At 45.7% G+C, this 25,400-nt stretch overlaps 1 protein-coding gene across 1 annotated transcript; it reads left to right on the forward strand.

Annotated features, from left to right (window-relative positions):
• The first annotated feature begins 16,461 nt into the window (after positions 1 to 16,461).
• Positions 16,462 to 25,080, forward strand: TMEM151A (transmembrane protein 151A). Its single transcript, XM_033954013.1, has 2 exons — positions 16,462 to 16,688; positions 23,148 to 25,080. The coding sequence occupies exons 1-2, from the start codon at positions 16,629 to 16,631 to the stop codon at positions 24,516 to 24,518; spliced, it is 1,431 nt and encodes a 476-aa protein (XP_033809904.1). The 5' UTR covers positions 16,462 to 16,628; the 3' UTR covers positions 24,519 to 25,080.
• The last annotated feature ends 320 nt before the right edge of the window (positions 25,081 to 25,400 follow it).

Genomic DNA, 25,400 nt, shown 5'->3' on the forward strand with positions numbered 1-25,400 from the left:
CAGGCTGGACCCGGTTCAAACCCCGCCTCCGCTAGGGAAATTCAAGCTGGATGAAAAAAAAAAGTCGCCTCCGAGCCTCGGCAATGATAAAGTCTGCTGAATGTACTAGCTCTACAGGGACCCCTGTCGTGGCTCAACAGTCAGAGCACTCGCCCTGTAGTCCCCAGGGTCCCAGGCTGGACCCGGTTCAAACCCCGCCTCCGCTAGGGAAATTCAAGCTGGATGAAAAAAAGAAAAACAGTTGCCTCGGCAATGATAAAGTAGTCGCCTCCGAGCATCGGCAATGATAAAGTCTGCTGAATGTACTAGCTCTACAGGGACCCCTGTCGTAGCTCAACAGTCCGAGCACTCTCCCTGTAGTCCCCAGGGTCCCAGGCTGGACCCTGTTCAAACCCCGCCTCCGCAAGGGAAATTCAAGCTAGATGAAAAAAAAAAGAGTCGCCTCCGAGCCTCGGCAAGGATAAAGTCTGCTGCATGTACTAGCTCTACAGGGACCCCTGTCGTGGCTCAACAGTCATAACACTCGCCCTGTAGTCCCCAGGGTACCAGGCTGGACCCGGTTCAAACCCCGCCTCCGCTAGGGAAATTCAAGCTGGATGAAAAAAAAAAACAGTCGCCTCCGAGCCTCGGCAATGATAAAGTCTGCTGAATGTACTAGCTCTACAGGGACCCCTGTCGTGGCTCAACAGTCAGAGCACTCGCCCTGTAGTCCCCAGGGTCCCAGGCTGGACCCGGTTCAAACCCCGCCTCCGCTAGGGAAATTCAAGCTGGATGAAAAAAAAAAAAACAGTCGCCTCCGAGCCTCGGCAATGATAAAGTCTGCTGAATGTACTAGCTCTACAGGGACCCCTGTCGTGGCTCAACCGTCAGAGCACTCGCCCTGTAGTCCCCAGGGTCACAGGCTGGACCCGGTTCAAACCCCGCCTCCACTAGGGAAATTCAAGCTGGATGAAAAAAAAAAAAAGAGTCGCCTCCGAGCCTCGGCAATGATAAAGTCTGCTGAATGTACTAGCTCTACAGGGACCCCTGTCGTGGTTCAACCGTCAGAGCACTCGCCCTGTAGTCCCCAGGGTCCCAGGCTGGACCCGGTTCAAACCCCGCCTCCACTAGGGAAATTCAAGCTGGATGAAAAAAAACAACAACAGTCGCCTCCGAGCCTCGGCTATGATAAAGTCTGCTGAATGTACTAGCTCTACAGGGACCCCTGTCGTCGCTCAACAGTCATAACACTCGCCCTGTAGTCCCCAGGGTCCCAGGCTGGACCCGGTTCAAACCCCGCCTCCGCTAGGGAAATTCAAGCTGGAGTTCACTGCACTCCTGCACTACCTACCTGGCACTTCAGAACTCTGCTGCTTTGCTCACTAAAGTTTTATGATTTTACTTTAAATTTTTAATCTTACCTTGTTTTAATTTGTTTTACTGTTTAATTCTTTTAGCTTTCAGCTTCCTCTGCCGCCGCACAGCGGCGGCGAGCCGGACACCTCCCCCATCAGGTCAGCTGATGCTCTATTTAATCAAGTCTTCTGCGGCGCACGCCGCAGAGGCGCGCGCCTTTGGCGCGCGCCGAACCTTCATGCGCAACCAGAGGGCGCGACAAAACTTCAATATACTTATCCCTTTCATTCTTACATTACATCCAGAACTTTTTATATCATCGGTTTACTATATTTTACATTGTTAGGTTCTCTCCCTTTTCATAACCAATCACCACTACTTTTTCAACCTAACTTCACAATGCCAGACTCAATGGAGATATATAATATCCCATCCCTTTGGGGTCACCGCCCCATTAAACCTAAACCTGATAACCTTCATTATTCTTCTCTTATAAAAATCCCCACTACATTCGTACCTAATAGCTTAGGAACCAATAATGCCAACATTCTCAATTTTGGTCTCATCAACGTCAGATCCGTCAAAAATAAATATCATTTAATTAAAGATGAAATTGAAAATAATAACCTTCAAGTTTTATTCATCACAGAAACCTGGCTTGCAGATGGAGAAGAGGCATACTTATCATACTGCTGTCCTCCAAACTTTAGTTATATATTCAACCATCGTCACAACCGCAAGGGCGGAGGTATAGCCGTCATCTTTAAAAATAATTTCCTAAGTATACTAGACAAATCTCCAAAATCTGCCTCAATCGAATACCTACAACTAAAATGTAATTTTAATAGCCAAATTAATTTTCTTTTACTATACGTTCCACCACCTTTAAACTCTAACAAACTCTCATTACTTCAAGACACTTTATTTGATTTCTCTTCAGCTACCAACATTCCATACATCCTCGGTGACTTAAATATCCATTTTGACGATCCTTCGAACCCTATTACTCAAGACTTACTGAACGTTCTCATCCCGCTTAACATCCACCCGCAAATAACTGTCCCTACACACATCGCGAACCATACATTGGACATGATTTTTTTACCATCTTCACAAACGTTCAATTTTTCTGATCTGCTGGTTTCTCCCATTCCTTGGTCTGATCATTATTTTATAACTTTTAGAATCAACATACCTAGAATCACTCATACTGACTCTTCACCCAAAACTAAAACTATTACTTATAGAGAGTTTAAAAATCTGGAAGATAAAGATTTAACTTCCTTCCTTGACCCTGATATTCTATCCACTCATTCCAATTCTATCACATGTCAACTTTCAGCCTGGAATTCATCCCTGACATCTCTTTTAGATTCAATTTCACCACTGATCTCTAAAACCATCTCCATACGCAAGCTTAATAATCCCTGGTACAGTGCTGAGTTACATTTAATTAAACAACAATTACGTTCATTAGAAAGAAAATGGCGTAAAAGTAAGACACCAGACAATCAACAAAATTTCAGGTATATGGTTACTATATACAAAACTAAAATCAATTCGGCCAAAAAGTCTTATTTCTCTAAAAAAATTGAAAAAGCAAATAACTCTTCTGTCCTCTTTAATATCTTAAAATCAATGGACCCCATAAATAAATTAAAAAACTCCTCTCGCATATCTTCTCTCAAAGCCCAAGATCTAGCTGACGCTTTTAATCTTAAGATAAATAATATTCGGAATTCCTTCACTCAAAGTACATCTACCACTATTTCTAACCCTAATCAATCAAACTTCTTTCCGACAGCTAAATGTTCAAACTTTTCAATTCCATCATTAAAAGATATCGAATCTCTTTTCTCCCAAGTCAACATGAAAAGTTCTCGATCAGAAATAATCCCTCCTTCCTATCTGAAAAAATACTTTTCGCACTTTGGCCCTTTTATTTTGTCCATTATCCAAAACAGCCTACTTACATCAACGGTACCACCTCAATGGAAGTCTTCATCAATTACCCCAATCATTAAAAATTATAAATCCAGCATAAATGATTTATCTAATTACCGTCCGATAGCGAATATTCCATTTTTGGCCAAACTCACTGAAAAACTAATATTTAACCAGCTTTCCGATTTTTTTGAAAAAACAAACGCACTACACCCACATCAAACTGGATTTAGAAAATATCATAGTACAGAACACTCATTAATAGGTCTAACTTCCAACATTCAATACTACCTTGACCACCATAAATCCGTGATTCTTTTCTCTTTAGACATCTCAGCTGCCTTCGACACCATTGATCACGACTTGCTTTTAAATAGACTAGAAGAAAAAGGTTTAAGCGGCGTAGTTCTAGATTGGTTTAAGTCTTATCTTAACAATCGTACTTCTTCTGTAAATTTTAACAATGAAGATTCTACTACTTTTACTTCAACATTTGGAATCCCTCAAGGATCCATTTTATCTCCACTTTTATTTAATATCTTTTTATCGCCTTTATTAGAAACTTGTCAGGCCATAGGTTTTATTCCATACGCATACGCTGACGATATCCAATTAATCCATCCTCTAGATCCCGAAAATGTCACAGACATTGCCTCCATAAACCATAAACTAGAACAAATACACAATTGGCTGAACTCAAACAAATTGTCACTAAATATTAATAAGACCAAATCCATATTATTCAACTGGAAAAAAGACATACGCCTTGCAAAATCATTTATCCTTAATAATTTTCCTATTAGTACTGAAGCATCAATTAAAATTCTTGGGGTTATACTTGATGACAGTTTATCTTACCACGATCATATCTCTTCTATTGTCAAAAACTGTTTCTTCAAACTTCGTCAGATAAGAGCCATTTCCAAATTTCTAAACCCTTCATCCATAAAAATCTTAATACACTCATTTATCATAGCAAAAATTGACTATTGCAACGCCCTATTCCTTAATATCACTCAGAAGGAAAGAAGGCGACTCCAAATCATCCAGAATACGGCTATCAAACTTATCTATAACGCTAAAAAATTTGACCACGTATCCCCACTGATGATTGACGCGCATTGGTTACCAATAAATCATAGGATATTATACAAAATTATATTTCTAATTTTTAAGACTTTAACATCTAGCGAGCCACAATTCATATCAAAATCTTTGATTCCTTACAAACCACAACGATCTTTACGTTCATCTGAATCAAATTTACTAACTATCCCATCTCTAAAAATCATTGGTACACGGAGAGCAGACATCTTTACTGTAGCAGGTCCACAAGCGTGGAACTCCCTTCCTCAGTATATCAGAATGGAACACGATATCTCAGCTTTTAAAAAACTTTTAAAATCCTATTTGTTTAGGGATGCCTATGATCTTTAAAGCCCTATTGGATATACTTTGCTTAAATTAATTTTCTCAACGAGTGCCCTGTAACTATTTACCCAACCTTTCGTTTTTTCCCTTTTTTCCTAAGCCCTTATTGTAACTTTGCCCCCTTTCCCTCGCTTTCCTGTTAGTCATTATTGAAATTTGCTGTTTTTAAATGTTTATTAATGTTTCTACGTTTTATGATATTATGTACATCGCTTAGAATATTTAAATAGGCGATATATCAAGAGTTAAATAAACTTGAAACTTGAAACTTGATGAAAAAAAAAAACAGTCGCCTCCGAGCCTCGGCAATGATAAAGTCTGCTGAATGTACTAGCTCTACAGGGACCCCTGTCGTGGCTCAACAGTCATAACACTCGCCCTGTAGTCCCCAGGGTCCCAGGCTGGACCCGGTTCAAACCCCGCCTCCGCTAGGGAAATTCAAGCTGGATGAAAAAAAAAAAAAACAGTCGCCTCCGAGCCTCGGCAATGATAAAGTAGTCGCCTCCGAGCATCGGCAATGATAAAGTCTGCTGAATGTACTAGCTCTACAGGGACCCCTGTCGTAGCTCAACAGTCCGAGCACTCTCCCTGTAGTCCCCAGGGTCCCAGGCTGGACCCGGTTCAAACCCCGCCTCCGCTAGGGAAATTCAAGCTGGATGAAAAAAAAAAAAACAGTCGCCTCCGAGCCTCGGCAATGAAAAAGTCTGCTGAATGTACTAGCTCTACAGGGACCCCTGTCGTGGCTCAACAATCATAGCACTCGCCCTGTAGTCCCTAGGGTCCCAGGCTGGACCCGGTTCAAACCCCGCCTCCGCTAGGGAAATTCAAGCTGGATGAAAAAAAAAAAAAAAACAGTCGCCTCCGAGCCTCGGCAATGATAAAGTAGTCGCCTCAGAGCCTCGGCAATGATAAAGTCTGCTGAATGTACTAGCTCTACAGGGACCCCTGTCGTGACTCAACAGTCAGAGCACTCGCCCTGTAGTCCCCAGGGTCCCAGGCTGGACCCGGTTCAAACCCCGCCTCCGCTAGGGAAATTCAAGCTGGATGAAAAAAAAAAAACAGTCGCCTCCGAGCCTCGGCAAGGATAAAGTCTGCTGAATGTACTAGCTCTACAGGGACCCCTGTCGTGGCTCAACAGTCATAGCACTCGCCCTGTAGTCCCCAGGGTTCCAGGCTGGACCCGGTTCAAACCCCGCCTCCGCTAGGGAAATTCAAGCTGGATGGAAAAAAAACAAAACAATCGCCTCCGAGCCTCGGCAATGATAAAGTCTGCTGAATGTACTAGCTCTACAGGGACCCCTGTCGTGGCTCAACAGTCAGAGCACTCGCCCTGTAGTCCCCAGGGTCCCAGGCTGGACCCGGTTCAAACCCCGCCTCCGCTAGGGAAATTCAAGCTTGATGAAAAAAAAAAAACAGTCGCCTCCGAGCCTCGGCAATGATAAAGTCTGCTGAATGTACTAGCTCAACAGGGACCCCTGTTGTGGCTCAACAGTCAGAGCACTCGCCCTGTAGTCCCCAGGGTCCCAGGCTGGACCCGGTTCAAACCCCGCCTCCGCATGGAAATTCAAGGTGGTTGAAAAAAAAAAAAAAACCATACACCTCCGTACCTCGGCAATGATTAAGTCTGCTGAATGTACAAGCTCTACAGGGACCCCTGTCGTGGCTCAACAGTCAGAGCACTCGCCCTGTAGTCCCTAGGGTCCCAGGCTGGACCCGGTTCAAACCCCGCCTCCGCTAGGGAAATTCAAGCTGGATAAAAAAAAAAACCAGTCGCCTCCGAGCCTCGGCAATGATAAAGTAGTCGCCTCCGAGCCTCGGCAATGATAAAGTCTGCTGAATATACTAGCTCTACAGGGACCCCTGTCGTGGCTCAACAGTCAGAGCACTCACCCTGTAGTCCCCAGGGTCCCAGGCTGGACCCGGTTCAAACCCCGCCTCCGCATGAAAATTCAAGGAGGTTGAAAAAAAAAAACTAGTCGCCTCCGTACCTCGGCAATGATAAAGTCAACTGAATGTACTAGCTCTACAGGGACCCCTGTCGTGGCTCAACAGTCAGAGCACTCACCCTGTAGTCCCTAGGGTCCCAGGCTGGACCCGGTTGAAACCCCGCCTCCGCATGGAAATTCAAGGTGGGGGGGGGGGGGAAACATTCATCTCCTAGCCTCAGCAATAATAAAGTCTGCTGAATGTACAAGCTATACAGGGACACCTGTCATGGCTCAACAGTCAGAGCACTCGCCCTGTAGTCCCCAGGGTCCCAGGCTGGACCCGGTTCAAACCCCGCCTCCGCTAGGGAAATTCAAGCTGGATGAAAAAAAAAAAAACAGTCGCCTCCGAGCCTCGGCAATGATAAAGTCTACTGAATGTACTAGCTCTACAGGGACCCCTATCGTGGCTCAACAGTCAGAGCACTCACCCTGTAGTCCCTAGGGTCCCAGGCTGGACTTGGTTCAAACCCAGCCTCCCCAAGGGAAATTCAAGATGGTTGAAAAAAAAAACCAGTCGCCTCCGTACCTCGGCAATGATAAAGTCTGCTGAATGTACTAGCTCTATAGGGACCCCTGTGGTGGCTCAACAGTCAGAGCACTCGCCCTGTAGTCCACAGGGTCCCAGGCTGGACACGGTTCAAACCCCATCTCTGCAAGGGAAATTCAAGATGGTTGAAAAAAAAAAAAACCAGTCGCCTCCAAGCCTCGGCAATGATAAAGTCTGCTGAATGTACTAGCTCTACAGGGATCCCTGTCATGGCTCAACAGTCAGAGCACTCGCCCCTTAGTCCCCAGGATCCCAGGCTGGACCTGGTTCAAACCCCGCCTCCGCAAGGGAATTTCAAGATGGTTGAAAAAAAAAAAACAGTCGTCTCCGAGCCTCGGCAATGATAAAGTCTGCTGAATGTACTAGCTCTACAGGGACCCCTGTCATGGCTCAACAGTCAGAGCACTCGCCCTGTAGTCCTAGGGTCCCAGGCTGGACCCGGTTCAAACCCTGCCTCCGCAAGGGAATTTCAAGGGGGGGGGGAAAACAGTCACCTCCGAGCCTCAGCAATGATAAAGTCTGCTGAATGTACTAGCTCTACTGGGACCCCTGTCGTTGCTCAACAGTCAGAGCACTCGCCCTATAGTCCCTAGGGTCCCAGGTTCAAATCCCGCCTCCGCAAGGGAAATTCAAGCTGGTTGAAAAAAAAAAACAGTCGCCTCCAAGCCTGGGCAATGATAAAGTCTGCTGAATGTACGGCTCAACAGTCAGAGCACTCGCCCTGTAGTCCCCAGGTTCCCAGGCTGGACCCGGTTCAATCCCCGCCTCCGCAAGTGAAATTCAAGCTGGTTGAAAAAAAACAATCCTGTATCAAGGAGCAAATGGTCAAGAAGTTGAAATGTCGAGCGAGCACTGCAATAACCAATGTCATGATATTGGGCAATGAATAAGGGAGTGCTAGCAGATAGTATCCAGGGTTTCCCCTCTTTGCACCAAAGTCCGTCCGAAGGGCGGCTTTAGGCACCTACCAGGCATCAAGTTCAGAGGGGGTAACAAAGGACTGAAGCTATGAAAAAAAAAAGGAAGAAGGGAATCCTGTTCACCCTTGAGACCCTGGAGCCCATTCAAAGAAGGGCTTAAACATCGTGAGAAGTGTGAAGGGTAGTGGGGTGACCAAGGGTGAGTGGAGTAACCATCTCTACCACCATAGCACATGCAGCCAGGGCTCTCAAGCAGGCAAACATGCCATGAACTTGAACAGGAGTGACTATAAATAAAAAGGCAACAGAGCGTAACTTACCGCCATGTTCTCCTTTCATGGTGTTACAATGGTCCCGAACAAAGAGATGAAACATATGGTCATAATCAGGAAGACCCAGGCCTGGGCTAGAAACCAAAGCACATTTCAAATGTCCAACATTTCATGAGTCCATCTGATAAGAGCAGTCATTTCAGAACCCAGGGTCTGTCTCAGAATCTGGTCATAGAAGGAACAATCAGAGATCCATTAGCGGCAGTAACCAATCATATCAAGAAAAGTAAGCATGTCTTTCTTGGTAGCTGGGCGGGGCAGACTCAGAACAGCAGCAATGCGGAAAGTGCAGATTTTCCTCTGACCATGAGACAGGACAAAACCCAGGTATTTCACTTCAGATTTACACCAGTGCAGTTTATTTCGTGACACCTTGTGACCACACACAGACAACCATTGTAAAAGGTGCAAACTATCAGCCTGACAGGTCTCCTGAATTATGGAACACAAAAAGAGGTACAGGATGAGGACAGAACCATGAGGGGCAGTCCATGGCTGTAGAATAGCCCGGAGGACAATGGAGAACACCACAGGGGAGTCAACATAGCCCTAGGGCATTCCACACCAGGTATACTGTTGCTTAAAGGTGAAGGCAAAAAGGGGCTGAGAAGCCTCATCAACAGGGACTGAAAAAAAACCAAAACATTCTTTAGGACAATGACAGAAAAAAACATTGGCTGCCGGTGGAATGGAGGAGAGGAAGAAAGGAACATCAGGGACAATAGATGCAATGAGAATTACCAAAACATTAACAGCCCTAAAGTCTGGGACGAAGCGGGGGAGGTTGCCATCAGCTTTGACAACAAGAGTAAGAAGAGATGGTGGTTTTGATAATACCGGAGGAAAGAAAAGTGACGATCAGTGGAATCATGATTCTCACCGTACTGCTTACAACATTGTCAGTGGAAGCCCAAACCGGGAAGTCTGGGTGAAGGGGCAAAAGCATTCATGCACGGACCCTAATAATGAAAGCAAACAACAACAAGGCTGGCAATCAAAAGTGCATTTGTACTTTATATAATTTAGACTGTCAAATAGAAAAATATATATAGCTTTCAGTCAGAAAGAGAAAACCAGAATCGCATTCCATAAGGTCAGTAACTAGGTATCCAAATAAGCACAGAGAAAATTTACAACTTGCTAATCTTCTAAAAACAAAACAAAACAAAATTTTGCCAGCACAGAACACAAAGGAAGCAGCCGTAGAAGAAACGCACAAAATGAGTCAGGATCAAACTATTTGTATGTTCGAAAGGAAGACAAGAAACAGTTATTGTATACAAGCGGCGAGGGAAAGATCTTAGACTGATTCAAACACCGCTTGCAATTCATTCCACATAACAGCATGTCCTACCTCAGTGTTAACACAGTCTCTACGGTTGTTGTGTAAACACACTAAATCACAAATAGTCAGGCTTACTTTGTTTAAGAGTACAGACAGTCAAAGTTCACTATGTAAAGAGAACAGATCTCAAGTGTCTGCAGTCAAACCTCAGAGCAAATCATAGGGAGAGACTTCTGTGCAGACTATCATTGATCAAATGTTCTCTCAGAGAAACTATTCAAGTGAACAATTTTTACTTATATAAGTGATTGTCGATTATAATACTGAAAAAATACTTAGCTTGGGTCGAACTTCACAACCCAGCACGCTCAATAGATATAATCCAATAAATCCAATATCCAATAAGACAGAAGATCTCCGTTTCGCCCGGAAATATATTATATCAGGCTTCTTCAGAAAATAAGGATTTGGTCAAGGACAGACACTCTTGGACCATCCATGACTAGCCACAGAGTCAAGCAGTGGTATAACTTTCAACCAACAGCTCGAAGCGGCAAACGCAAAACCTCAGGGTTAAACATATAAACAGTGCAAACGTATACGGGAAAGGATTGGTGACACAGAAAGATGTGGGATGAAGGGAGAATGTCACATACACTGGCAACATAAGCCTTACAAGTCTCATCTGTCTAGGAGGGGGAGAATCCTAAGTGCCTTTATGACTCATTACAAAAACAATATAACAATGCAAAAATATTCGCTTACCTTACCTTATAAGCGAGGTACAGTAATAAGAGACAATAAAATCTTATACTCTATAAAATTTTTAACCTTACAAATGACAGAGTGGGCAGGGGGTTCTATAAATAATTTCATTCTTCCCGAAAGAATGGCAGCTGCTTATATTCACGAGGGGCGCTTCCCAAAAGTACCCCAAGATTTTTCCCCAAAAACTTCGTAATAGAACCCAAATAAAGGGTGGGAACAGGACGCCAATACCAGTGAGTATTAAAGAACAGAAAAAATTCAGAAATACTCACAAAATATTGGTGATGTCATCTGCCCCCAGATGGTAGAGGCATCATTGATCACCTTGACGGACACGGGCTGATGCGGACCAGCCAGCACGGTTTCAGCAAACACAGATCTTGTTTGACGAAATTGCTACACTTCTTTGAGGGAGTGAACAGGCAGATAGATAAGGTCGACCCGGTCGACATTGTATATCTGGATTTTCAGAAGACGTTTGACAAGGTTCCACATGAACGACTACTTCGGAAAATTGCAAGTCATGGAATCTGTAGGGATGGAGGTCTGATAAGTTCTGATCCAGGGCATCAGAACACAGGCAAGGTCAGCACACATGCGGTTCTGAACCAAGCCAGGTCGGCACACTGATCTAGGCCCTGTGTATGGATCTAGGCCCTGTGTACGGATCTCCCTCCTGCCACATATACATTCTAAGCAAGGACAAGATTTGCAACTTGTGACAGAATGTTGAGTCATTACCCCCTCCCCTTTGGTCACAAGACTCTTGCCACATATTAACCTGACACAGGTTTACCCTTATCTTATCTCTTATCTTGTTTAAGCATCCCTTATATGGGCAACAATCAGACTTTGCCTGAGCAGGCCTTGACTTAAGGCTATAAGGCTAATCAAGAGAGCTTAAGAAGCATGCATTATAACCTTTGGACTGTCACATGCTATAGTAAGATTTGAGAGATATCAGAAATGTACACATTGGGAATCACTTTATTGTAACTGTTATTATGTATTCATATGTCACGTGAGATAGTAGCTTGGAGAAACACATGAAAATATGTAAACAATAAGTTGCCTTGGTCTAATCCTCACTGTAAATGCATTATGAAATTATAACCTTGTAGAGCATTAACTAAGTAATTAATGGAGCTATGATTCTCAATAAAAAGGGGGAGAGACCATTCATTTGGAGCACCTCCTTCTCGACTCTAAGACTGCGTGTGTGTGTTTCCTGTGGGGTATTCCTACAGGAATCGAGGGTGAAATACTCTCATGGATTAAAAACTGGCTGGAGCATAGGAAACAGAGAGTGGGGGTAAATGGACAATACTCGGACTGGAAGAGTGTCACCAGTGGAGTGCTGCAGGGCTCAGTGCTTGGACACATGCTCTTCAACATCTTTATAAACGCTCTGGACATTGGTATGACGAGTGAGGTGATTAAATTTGCAGACAAAACGAAGTTATTCAAAGTAGTGAAGACACAGAGGGATTGCGAAGATCTGCAACGTGACATAATCAGGCTCGAGAAATGGGCATCGACATGGCAGATGAGGTTCAACATGGATAAGTGTAAAGTGATGCATGTCGGTAACAAAAATCTCATGCACAAATACAGGATGTCTGGGGCGGTACTTGGAGACACCTCCCAAGAAAGAGACTTGGGTGTTCTGATCAACATGTCGATAAAGCCGTCCACGCAATGTGCGGTGGCGGCGAAAAGGGTGAACAGAATGCTAGTAATGATAAAGAAGGGGATCACGATCAGATCGGAGAAGGTTATCATGCCGCTGTACCGGGCCATGGTGTACCTTCACCTGGAGTACTGCGTCCAGCACTGGTTGCCGTACATGAAGAAGGACACAGTACTACTCGAAAGGGTCCAGAGAAGAGCGACTAAAATGGTTAAAGGACTGGAGGAGTTGCCGTACAGCGAGATTAGAGAAACTGGGCCTCTGCTCCCGTGAAAAGAGGAGATTGAGAGGGAACATGATCAAAATATTCAAGATACTGAAGAGAATAGACTTAGGGCTCCTTTTATGAAGGTGTGTTAGGGCCTTAACGCGTGGAATAGCGCATGCTAAGTTGCCACGCGCACTAGCCGCTACCGCCTCCTTTTGAGCAGGTGGTAGATTTTCAGCTAGCGCATGCAATAGCATGCACTAATCCGGTGCGTGCGCTAAAATGCTTAGCGCACCTTCATAAAATGAGCCCTTAGTAGATAAAGACAAGTTGTTCACCCTCTCCTAGGAAGGGAGAACGAGAGGGCACTCTCTAAAGTTGAAATGGGATAGATTCCGTATGAACATAAGGAAGTTCTTCACCCAGAGAGTGGTAGAAAACTGGAACGCTCTTCCAGAGTCTTTTGTAGGGGAAAACACCCTCCAGGGATTCAAGACAAAGTTGGACAAGTTCCTGCTCAACTGGAAAGTACGCAGGTGAGGCTGGGCTCATTTAGAACACTGGTCTTTGACCTAGGGGCTGCCGCGTGAGCAGACTGCTGGGCACGATAGACCACTGGAATGACCCAGAAGTAGCAATTCTTATGCTCTTATAGGTGTACAGCGTCAGCATCTATGAGACAAACTGGGGTTTTTTGTTGCATAGAAATTTTTGGAACCCTGTTCGTTTGCAGAAATTAGATGGTTCTAAGTCAAATAGATGCTGGCACTATCTTCTCGATAAAGGGATACTGGATCATCTATTGTTCTATTGTCCTTTGATACTCAGTTTTTGGAGATCTATACGGGGACATATAACTCTGATTCTGGAAACTGTGGTTCTGCTATCAAATGAAGCGGTATTATGTGGGATGCTGTTATTTCCTACATCTCCAGTAGACAGGCATAAAAACAGGTTATTGGGTATAATGACTGGGGTAGCCATCCAAATAATTACAAAAAACTGGAAGAATTGTAACCACTTAAATTTCACTTTTTGATGGAATTCGATATGCTTGTGTTATTGTTACGAGAAAATGATGTCTGAACAAAGGGGTAATATTAAGTAGTTTAATCTGACATGGGATACATTGACCAATTTTATTGATTCTAATTGAATGGTTTTCCCCTTTACTTTTGGTTATACTTTTACATCCAGGGAAGGTGGGTGGGAGGGAGAAGGATAATGTATAGGGACTGGTTTATTTATGAGTTGTTAGTACTATTGTATGGGTATCTTGAATATATTGAAATCAGGGGTGAAGGGTGAAAAGTATTCTTTGTATTTCACTGATGGATATAAGTGCTGTTTATTCAGGTAACTTGTTATGCAATTTTTGTATGCACTGTTTTTAGAATGAAAATGAATAAAGATATATATATATATATATATATATATATATATATATATATATATATATATATATAAAGTTCATTTTTTAGTTCAAAGCCGACGCTGCGTCTTCTCTCTCGATCCCCGCCAGAGTCGGAAGTCTTCTTCGACGCTGATGAGGTTCGATAGAGGAGCCGCGGCGGTGGCTTTGAACAAAAAAATGAACTTTGTCTGGCTGGAGCCGGCAAGCCCACTGCGAGACAGAGAGATGCGTGGTAAGTGCGCATGCACACTCTGCCGGCCACGGAACTACAGATCAGGCAACACGGCATTAAGAGTTCGCATGCGCGCTTAGCGTTTTATTATATATTATATATATATATATATAATAAAACGCTAAGCGCGCATGCGAACTCTTAATGCCGTGTTGCCTGATCTGTAGTTCCGTGGCCGGCAGAGTGTGCATGCGCACTTACCACGCATCTCTCTGTCTCGCAGTGGGCTTGCCGGCTCCAGCCAGACAAAGTTCATTTTTTTGTTCAAAGCCACCGCCGCGGCTCCTCTATCGAACCTCATCAGCGTCGAAGAAGACTTCCGACTCTGGCGGGGATCGAGAGAGAAGACGCAGCGTCGGCTTTGAACTAAAAAATGAACTTTGGCTGGCTGGAGCCGGCAAGCCCGCTGCAAGACAGAGCCATGGCTCCCTTACTGCCTCCCCCTTCCCTTCCCGCGGTCCCGACTACAAACCTGCCAATTCCAGCAGCGTGTGCAGCACTCTACATACGCTGCTTCGAGGCCTTCTACTGCCCTGATTTGCTCTGCCGCATCTCTGATGATGTCATCAGGGACGTGCCAGAGTAAATCAGGGCAGTAGAAGGCCCAGAAGCAGTGTGTGTAGAGTGCTGCACACGCTGCTGGAATCGGCAGGTTTGCCGTGACCGCGGGAAGGGAAAGGGGGGCAGTAAGGGAGTCGGCCAGACAGTGGGAAGAGAAAGGGGAGATAGGGGAAACGCTGCTGCTGCTGCACAGGGAAATGGTGTGGGGGGAGGGAAATGGAGGGGTAGGGAATACTGCTGCTGTGGCTGCTGCACAGGGAAATTGAGGGGGAGGGAATACTACTGTGGCTGCTGCACAGGGAAGTGGGGGGAGAGAAATGCTGCTGCATAGGAGGCAGGGAGAGAGACAAATAGATAGAAAGAAAGACAGTGGGAGGAAGGGAGACAATGAAAAGAAGAAAGACACAGGGGCAGGGAGAGACACAGGGGCAGGGAGAGACACAGAAAGACAGATAGACAAAGGGGGCCAGGGAGAGAGACAGACAGAAAGAAAGACAGCTGGAGGGAAAGAGAGAAACAAAAATAAAGACGGGCTAAAATACTAGTATATATATAAAATAAGCAAATGCTTGATCACACATTTGCTTATTTTTGATCTGAACAAGAATTATCTTCAAAAGCTAATAAAAAATACATTGTTATTCCAATAAAAAGGTATCAACCTATTTTCATTTATGTTTTGTTTTATTTCTATATGTTGCATATCTGAAACTGAGCATGTGATGGTGTTTGTGTAAAGAAGCAGCTGGAAGGAATGTGTATTGCATACCTGGGGTGAATACAGGAGATTGGTTGAAGAGAGGTTCCTTTTCCTTCCTTCCTTCCTTTTCTGCCCTGATAGATTTTCAGGGCTTACATCCTTTGCCCTGGGGCAGCGGCAGTTACAGAAAATGTATGGTAGCTAATGTGGGGCCTTATGCATTGGGGAGATAAGACCTGAATACCTAGGTGGAGAGAGGGAAGAGATGCTGGGGACCTCTGGGAGGGGGGGGGAAGAGTTGAAAAGAGAGACTGTAGGGGGATGGAAGTGAGAAATGGAGACCCTTGAGGGGATGGAGGTGGAGGAGACAGATAATGGAGACCAATAGGGAGAGGGAAGTGATTATATCGTATTGTGTGAGGATAATTGATGTCTTTGACTGACTGGATCTTTTCTATGGTTTTAAAGGAGCTCTTTTCTCAATTTGTTTTTAGCCTGTGCAGATAAGGCGGTATAGCCGGTTTTAATACACTGGAAAGGGAGCGAGGTGCTAGGGGAAGGGAAGGATTTTGAGATGCGAGCCGTCCTGTGTTGATGGGGGAGGAGCAGGTGTGTGATGAAGCAGATGGGATTTGTGTTGCTTACTTGGCTGCACGTGCGTGTGTTATTTAGGAGGCTGGTATTGGTGTGCGCGAGGGAGCGGGTTGGGTGTGCGCGCACAAGAGAGGGAGGGGGGAGGCGGCTCTCCTGGACGCGCAGAGGGAGCTCTCGCCGATCGCTAGTGCTGGGAAAGCAGCGGGGTTGAGCGCTGGCGGAGACGACACTTCAGTGCATAGGAAGAGCAAGGGGGGGGGGGGACGGTCTCTGGTGTAAGGGGGCAGAAATCGAGGGGGTGAACCTTGGTTCACTGGGGGCCGGGGTAGATATTGGGGTTGATCGCTGGGGGTTTGAGCAGATAAAGGGCAGCGATCCCTGGTTCACCAGGAGCAGAAGTAGGGAAGGTGATCCCTGCTTCGGGAGGGGGGAGGGGGGGGGGCAGGACGTTGCTCCGTTTTCCTCGCTCCTTTGCTCAGATCGCCGGCGATGGGGCTTCCCTTGGGGCCGGGGCGGGGGGCAGAGGGCAGCGCATCCCATGCTGAAAGGTGAGAGGAGGGCTGGGCTCTGCCTCCTGCCCGCGCCCTCCTAAGATGCCCGGACTCCTGCTCGGCCTCAGCCGCCCTCCTCCTCCTCCTCCTTCTCGCCGGCGGCTCTACTTGGAAGGCTCCGAGGAACCATGCATGGCTTAATCGGCGATGGCGAGACACCTACTTTGAACCAAGACGGCAGGGAGGAGGTAGGCATCTACCCGGCTCCCCCCCCCTTCTCTGTTTTGATACCCTGACGAGGACTGGGCTATGTCTGATGCCGCCTTAATGCCCTGGAGAGATCCAGCCCCTTCCTTCATTGCCCTGCCAGGGCGGGCACAGGTGGGCCATCGCCCTGGGAGAAGCCTTACCGATCGAGAAATAAAAGGTGGAGAGAGAGAATATTATTCAGCCGGGGGTGGCAGGGAACAGAAAGAGGTGGGAACAAAGGATGAAGGAAAGAGAAGAATATTGTGTAGGAATGGTCTCTAGCCTGAAATTCGTGCCCCCCCCCCCTCCCCCTCCCCCTCCCTCTTCTCTGATTCACCCTAAAGGAGCCATTTCCCCAGCAGGTTCGGTGCTGTGGTTTTCTCTCTGCTAGCTCCCTTTAACCGTGTGTGTTGTGGAAGGACAAGGCACCATCCATCCTCTGCAATGCAGCACTAGTCAGCATGTTCACTGGTCCAAGACTAGGGGCTCAGCAGAAACCAAACATGCAAGGAACATGGGAGGGCAGGAGAAGATGAGGGAGGGAGGGCTAGAGGAAGCGTTTGTTCTCCCTTCCTTCTCTTGGTTCCAGGGGCTGCTGGGACATCTTTAGAGAGATCTTCAGCACCTCTGCTTCACCTCCCCCCCCCCCCCTTCCCTTCTGCACACGTACACACACACACACACTTGGAAACTGGCTTCTGCTATCTTGGGGTCTTCATCTTGAATCCTTTTCTCAGTGCTTCAGAAATTTAGAAATATTTTTGTCAGGTTGGTGGACACCCGAAACAGGTATCCAGCAGAAATGATAGGAACCAGAGCTGTGTCAGAATTCAAACATGGGATAGGCACACAGGGAGCTTAGTGACGGAAGGAAAACACCTGTCACAACACAGAGGGAAACTAGAATGTGTGGACTAGGTGAGCCAAAATATCCCATTCTGCCAGAGCCTTTTGTTTCCAAAGCAGAAAGGCAAAGCCTCCCCCTTGATTAAAACATGAATCTTTCTGTTTTCTTTTGTGGCTTGAAATAAGACATCGGGCATTCCACCTCTCCTGCCCCAGATGCAAAATCTGGAACCTGCTATGTTGGCAGAACCTTGCATCTGTCCAGGGCACCATCTTGGGATCTACTCCCTGGACAAACATAACCTTAGAGCAGACACAGCATTGTTAGGGAGCTGGAAAATTGCTCATATATGGAGTTCCTCCCCTGCATGCATATCCATCACATGGTGTATCCTTTGGGAGGGGCTTCTTCAGTCCCTCCACCATGGACGCTGTGTCAAAGGAAGAAAAAGAGATAAAATTCAGTACAGCTAGATTGAATAACTAGATATAGCATCTCACGAGCAAGCTGTGGAGGTGTTAGATATTTAGAGATAAATTTGTCATTTATCTCTACATGTTTAAGGAGATGAACATGCTGGCCACCTTAATTTCTTCCCAAGGAAATTGAACCCCATCATAGGGGACAAAGTGTGATCTCTTTAGCATGCATGATCTGAAGCTACATCCTCTAATTCATCCTTCCCAAGTATGGAGGGCCTGAGGAGAACCATGGTAGAGTTCAGATCCAGGCTGCCTTTTTTTTTTTTGGGAGGGGGAAGATATAGACACCCCAGACAACAATGTGGTTTTAGCAGGTAGAGAATGAAACGAGGACAAATTTTCCTCCATCCCCGCAGGAACTCATTTTCCTGTCCCATCTTGGCAAGTTCTTTTCCTGCCCCTGCAAGCTCTGTCCTCATCTGCACAAGCCTCAAACACTTTAAAATCATAAGTATTTGAGGCTTGTGTGGTTAAGGCAGAGCTTACAGGAAAGGGACATTGAGTTCCTGTAGGGATGGGGACAAATTTTCCCCCATGGGCAGGCACTAGGCATACAATATAATTTCCCCTCCTCTCCACCAGTCTCCCTCTCTTCTTTTACCCTAAAAGTTTATCTTTCCTTATTCTTTGGCCAACAGTCTCTTCCATTGCCCCTCTTCTTTACCATTCCCTCTGTCCCCATTCTATCCTCACCTCAGCAATCTTTGGTTTTCAATGGACCACCTTCCAAATTTTTTGTCCTTCTGTCTCCCCATCCTATTCCTCAGTAGCCTCTCCCCAAACCACCGATTTTCCCTTCAATCACTTTTACTAAGAAAGAGACTAAGACCGATGCCTTTTCCACTCTTTGGCCCAGGGCCACCTAACCACTGCCACTTTTTTCTTTTCACTTTTTGACCTGTGCAGCACAAACACGGCCCCTGCCTCTTCACCCTTAATCCATGTGGTATGGCCACTGATTCTTCCTCTTCCCTTTAGACATCAATCTGCATGACACCAAACCTGTGCCACGTCAACCTCTTTAACACCGTTGGCCATGGCTCCTGACCCCGTCTCCTCTTCTTCTTCAAACTTACAAGGCCACAACGCCAGGGCCGATGCCTCTTCCCATTGCCTCACAGAATGTCTTAAATAGGTGGTTCAGAGAGGCTACATTGGGGTTTCTAATCAAAGCTAGAGCTCTCCATACCCACTGTGGTTTAGGGACTTATTGAAGGTGCAAGATGTTTCTAGAACTTGTGCCTATCTTTTGTTAAGCCCTTCCCCATAACCAGCAGAGTTTTTGGTTCCGAGTCCAGTTTTCAGTAATAGTCACCATAAGAACATAAGAATAGCCCAGTATCCTGTTTCCACAGTGGCAAATCCAGGTCACAAGTACCTGGCAATAGAAGCAACATTCCATGCTACCGCTTCCAGGGCAAGCAGTGGCTTCTCCCATGTCTGTCTCAATAGCAGACTATGGACTTTTCCTCCAAGAACTTCTTTAAACTTTTTATAAAACCAGCTACGTTAAGTGCTGTTACACATCCTGTGGCAACACATTCCAGAGATTAATTATTCTCTGATTTAAAAAAAATATTTCTTCCTATTGGTTTTCCTATTGGTATTGCCCTGTAACTTCATTGAGTGTCTCCTAGTCTTTGTAATTTTTGATGGACTAAACAAGCAATTTACTTGTACCTGTTCTACACCACTCAGGATTTTGTAGACTTTAAACATATCTCTCCTCAGCCATCTCTTTTCCAAACTAAAGAGTCCTAAGTACCTCTTTAGTCTTTCCTCATACTAGAGGAGTTCCATCCCCTTTATTATCTTGGTTGCTCTTCTTTGAACTTTATCTAATTCCGTTATCTTTTTTGAGATATGGCAACCAGAATTGAATGCAGTATTTAAGGTCACAACTTGTTTTTGCTCAAGTGTTTCAAAACTGTTTAAAATGTAGGGTGTAAAAAATTTTGAGCAGAAATGGCATAAATATTTACCAGATGTATTTGCAGGCAAATAGATTCTCTGAGGGACTCCTAAACCTGTCATGAGATAAATTTGCATAGGATGGGCTACCTTTGTTATCAGCTTTATCTTATGTATATTCATTGTGAATATCCTGAAAACCTGACTGACTGTTGTGTCCCCAGGGCAGATTTGGGAGGCCCTGCTCTAAGTTAGTGGTTCCCACAGCCACTTGTGATTTGGGAGCATTCATAAATGTACCTCCGAGATGATTTGCATATATTGTATGCAAATCTCTCTCATACAGATTTATAAAAGATATCCTGAAGACTCTAATGGGTGTAGGGTCAATTGAATAGTTTTAGAAGCTGTCACTAGAGAATGACACAGAGACAAATTTTTCTCCGTCCCATGGGAACTCATTTTTTTCATCCCATCCCTGCAAGTTCTTTTCTTGCCCCTGCCCCATTCCTGCAAGCTTTGTCCTCATCTACACAAGCCTCAAACACTTTAAAATCATAAGTGTTTGAGGCTTGGGTGGTTAAGGCAGAGCTTACAGGGACAGTGACTAAACTTGCAGGGATGGGAAGGGGAAATTGAGTTCCTGCAGGGACAGGGAAAAATTTGTCCCCATTTTATTCTCTAGCTGTCACCTTAAGACAGCCTGGCAAGATTGGAACTCAGAACCTCTTTCTGTAGTCCAGGGCTTATCAAACCTGTACTTGGGACTCCACAGCCAGTCAGATTTTCAGGATCTCCTCATTGAATATGCATGAGATAAATCTGCATACACAGGAGACCTAGAAAGAAGCAAAACATCTCAGAACAATGTAAACCTTTTTGACCTGGTGGTCTCTTAGAACAGGAATTAGGATCTTAGTTTCACTAGGAATAGATGTTTGCCCAGTTAAGCTCATTTTTTTTCTCTGATTAAGAATTCACAGGGGCTCCATTTTGAAAAAGCTAACTCTGATTTAGGGGTCTCGGGTTCCTATAAAAGTCTGCTTCTGTGTGTCTATGTTTGTTAACCACCTGAGATTAAGAATTCTGTTACGAGTCATTTCAATTTAGACATAGCTCAACTACATTTTTAATCTGGTTGTCCAGATGTGGAGGGATTCATCCCAGTCAGGCTTCCAATCTCACAGTTGGGTAGAATTTTAAATGTCTAATACCAGTGTAGATATAACCCCACTGCAAGATGGCTATGGAAACTCAAACAAGGTCACTGGCAGGTGTGGGAAAGGGGAAGTCATCAGCCAGCCATCAGTCCCTCTCTGCACATTGACAGCTGGTCTTGCGGCCTAATAAATCTTTCCCATGAGAACTGGTGCTTGGCTAGCTGTTAAATCATTATGGTTAGGAGAGGTCTCAGCCACCTTGGAAAATGACCGCATATCTCCCTGGATAGTTTATGTGTATGAAGGTTGGAGAGGTTTGTCAGGAGAGAGGTGACAACCCCTTTAAAATAGTCACACCCCTAAATTCAGCAACCTGAAGTTGCTGTTCAGGGATTTAAGAGCCACTCACTTAAAAGAAGCTGCCCTACTGTACCTTGTCTCTTCCAAATACTCTCTTGTTCTTTAAGTGTTTCTTCCTTCTGTCACACTGTTTTTTTTAATTCTCTGGACCTGCCTCATCACTGAACTTGCATCTGTGTGGGGTGCAATGCCTTTTACTGAACTAAGGGAAATTTCCATAAATGATTGTGTACCATTCTCAGGTTTCCTTAAACCAAATGAGGAATCGGACATACATCAAGGTAGGGGCTTGGTTCTTCTCTCTCCCATTTCCAGATCAGTTCCCTCATGGAATAAGTCAACCACATCCCCACATCATTTGCCACCTTCATAAATAAACATTCTTTCCACTAATAACCACTGAAAGCCAGAAAAAGCACTGGGTTAGTGATGTAGCAAAGATGAACAGCATCCAGAGAGCCAAGGACAGAATTATCCATACTTAGTGTAACCATTTTCCCAAACAACCAACCCTGATCACTCTATTCTCCAGTAGAAGGCTGGGCTGTCACCCAACCAGAAGCCTTGCTAGGCCCAAGAGACCCTCTCCATTTCAAAGCTGAAATATTTCTTTTAATTGCACCGACTTATGCATTATCTGATAATGGATACTGTGAGGAAGCTAAGTGATCCCAGCTGCATTTCCAGAATCTTACAAGACATAATCCCCCCCCCAAAACAACAAAAGCACAGCGAACCTTTTAAATGCAGTCCATGTAATTAGCACAGAAAGGCAAATGGAAGGTCAGAAGGCAATAATCACAGAATTTTCATTTTTAATGGATTCCTAAGTTAGTTACCTTAACTAGAGGTAATGGGAAGAGGCGTCACTGGCTTGAGGGTTTCTCACTCCTTACTGTTTGCTGCCTAATGGTTAGAAAGGACATTTTTAACCTGTATTCTGAGGAAAAGAGAAGGGTTTGAAGGAAGGATTTAATGGATAAGCCAGTCTGATAAACAAGTCAGAGGAGCATTCCCTAAGGGCCTTCAAAGCCTTTAGATCCAGTCCCCATATGGACGTGTACCTCAAAGACTCTATCCCTTAATTCTCAGGAGTGCACCTACAGTGAGGCCCTGCTCCATCTATCAGGAGTGCATTCAAAAACCCCACTCCCCCGTCTGAAAGGTCTACTCAGTCACCTCTACCTCCTGTCTCTCAGATGTCCATTCAAAAAGCCCCCACCCTGTCGAGGTCACACACCTTAACATAGCTTGTCTTTAGTTACCACTGAAAAAAGCTTGAGCGAAATCCAAACCCATCCAACTTTCAAGTGAGGACTCATAGCTCTCCCCCCCCTCCCCACACACACACACTTTCTTTGAGTTTCACCATGCCCCATTCATAAGTGGCAGCTTACCAAGCGAAAGGGTTACTCCTGAGAAAATCCATAAACTGTAAAATGCTGGGAGGGTTCCCCTTTGTCGGGACACAAAGTGATGGACCCCCACGCATAGAATCGTATCTCTCCAGGAGGAGAGGGTTTAGTGGGATGCCAGGGTGAGCTTCCTCCCTTGCTCTCTGCTGTCTCTCCTGTATAGTGGAGAGAGAGAGAGTCTGCATATGGGGCTGCTGTTTTTCTTCTGAGATATTGATCGTATGCCTTTTTTTTTTTTCTTGTTTACTTATAAGTGCATTATCTGTTCTTTCGATTTGAGCAGCAGAGGCCTCTAAAGCAATCCTTGAGCAGCTCCCTCTGCCGAGAGTCCCACTGGAAATGCCTGGTGCTGAGTTTACTCATGTACGGTTGCTTCGGTGTTGTGGGCTGGTGCCGACTGGCCAAGGTGACACGACTGACCTTCGATGGGACCTACCGGGGGGAGTCCACCATCTACCATGACAGCCCTTGCTCCAGTGGCTACATCTACATTCCGTTGGCCTTCCTTGGCATGCTCTATGTGGTATATTTGGTCGAGTGCTGGCACTGCTTCACCAGGAATGAGATGCGGCACAGGATGGACATTGGCAATGTCTATGAGAAGATCCAGAGGATGCAACGTGCCACCCCTTGCATCTGGTGGAAAGCCATCAGCTACCACTACATCCGGCGAACTCGGCAGGTAACCCGGTACCGCAATGGGGACGCCTACACCACCACCCAGGTCTACCACGAGAGGGTCAACACACATGTGGCTGAGTCCGAGTTCGACTACTCAAGGCATGGTGTGAAAGATGTCTCCAAGGAACTTCTGGGCCTGTCGGATTACCCTGTCACCAAGCTCCGCTTCACCAAATGCTTCAGTTTCTCTAGCTCAGATGCGGAGAGCTCTTACCTGACCCAACGGGCCAGGTTCTTCAGTGAGAATGAAGGGCTGGATGATTACATGGAAGCCCGGGAAGGCATGCACTTAAAAAATGTGGACTTCAGAGAGCACATGGTGGCTTTTCCCGACCCGGGCCGACCACCCTGGTACACTCGTCGATGTGTCTTCTGGGTGGCTTCCTTGTTCATGCTATCCTGGCCCTTGAGGGTCTTGACGGAGTACCGGACTGCCAATGTACACTACCATGTGGAAAAACTGTTTGGGATGGATGATGGCACCGTGACCCCAGAGGAGGCAGGCTGCTGCAGGAGAATCTCCAGGGTGAACACCGTTGACATGACTGAGCTGGAGTGGCACATCAGGTCCAACCAACAAATAGTGCCCAGCTACTCTGAGGCAATCCTAATGGAGACCACAGTGGCCAACAGCAGCTACACCACCTACTTGCAGAACTGCCAGCGCTGTCGTCGGACAGTGAGCAGCAACTCCCTGCCATCCCAGCGCATCACCCGCCTACCCCAAACCCGTCTGCCCTTCAGTAGGAGTCGCTTCTCTCTGGGGGGGCGACTGCAGACGGCAAGGGGGGCTGGTGGTGGCTGCATGTTCCGGAGTTTCAGTGGGCAGGTGGGTGACCGCTCTGAGACTCAGCCCCTGGAGAACCCACCGTGCTATCGTGATGCCCTCTGTTTCCCTGTGCTCATTGTACATGGGGATGAACGCTGCCACGGGGATGGGGTGGGGCTTGCACAGAATGGTGCTCCACTCTGATTCCTACCCATGGTCTTCTCCTGCCCCTGAGAAGAGAGAACATCTTGGTCAACTTGCTATATACAACACTTGCAAAAAAACAAACAAAAAAGAAACCAACCCACAAAAAACAACAACTTCACCTATCTTGAGAACTGTACCCAGAAACTTGCAAGGCTCTAATGAAAGTAGAAGACCCAGCTATTGTGAGAATAAGCACCAAAGGGACCTTTAAACAGTAGAATGCCCAGATGAAAATTGACTCTGTAGACATGAAGCCAAGTGGTCAACTGTGTCTGCTGGACATTTCACTGCCATAGTAGGAGGGAGGGGGCTACCCCAGTTACCAGCTGTAATGGGCGAAAGTTCCTTCCATCCAGGGCTGATAAATACCCAGAGCTTGGAAAGATGGGCAGTAGAACTCCTAACAGCCTAATGGAGGGACTTGCTCTGTCCTGGAGGAATCGGTAGGAGTTGTCCAGGATGACAGGATGAGTTCCATCTGTTCAAACAAAACAAATTACCATGTTTTGCCTTGGGATTGTGTTTTTCAACGGGAGATAAATTTAGTTTAAAAATGGCACTCCCTTCTGAGTAAGTGTTGCTGAATTTTGAAATGTTAACGAGACACCAACCATCTGCCTCTGTACTAGGGTTTCCAATTAGCTCCAGAATCTCCTGACAGCTTGATCTATTCCTGAGTTTACCCCCTCCATGCAGGACTTGTAGTCCTGCTTTTCTTCTGAGATGTGATAGGGACATGAGAACTACAAGTCTCTGCATGCACTGGGGTAAACCCAGGCCTGAATTAACCTTATCTAGGTCTGTACCAAGGGCTCTATGAGCAGTGCAGTTGTGGAGAGTTGCAAATTGTACTGCCCTTCTAGGGACACATATACTATG

The sequence above is a fragment of the Geotrypetes seraphini genome, chromosome 8 (genome assembly GCF_902459505.1).
Source record: "Geotrypetes seraphini chromosome 8, aGeoSer1.1, whole genome shotgun sequence".
Lineage (NCBI taxonomy): Eukaryota > Metazoa > Chordata > Amphibia > Gymnophiona > Dermophiidae > Geotrypetes > Geotrypetes seraphini.

Coding starts and splice junctions, on each gene's coding strand:
- TMEM151A (XM_033954013.1), top strand. CDS start 16,629: ATGCATGGCTTAATCGGCGATGGCGAGACACCTACTTTGAACCAAGAC. Junction 16,689..23,147: donor ACCAAGACGGCAGGGAGGAG/GTAGGCATCTAC, acceptor CGATTTGAGCAG/CAGAGGCCTCTAAAGCAATC.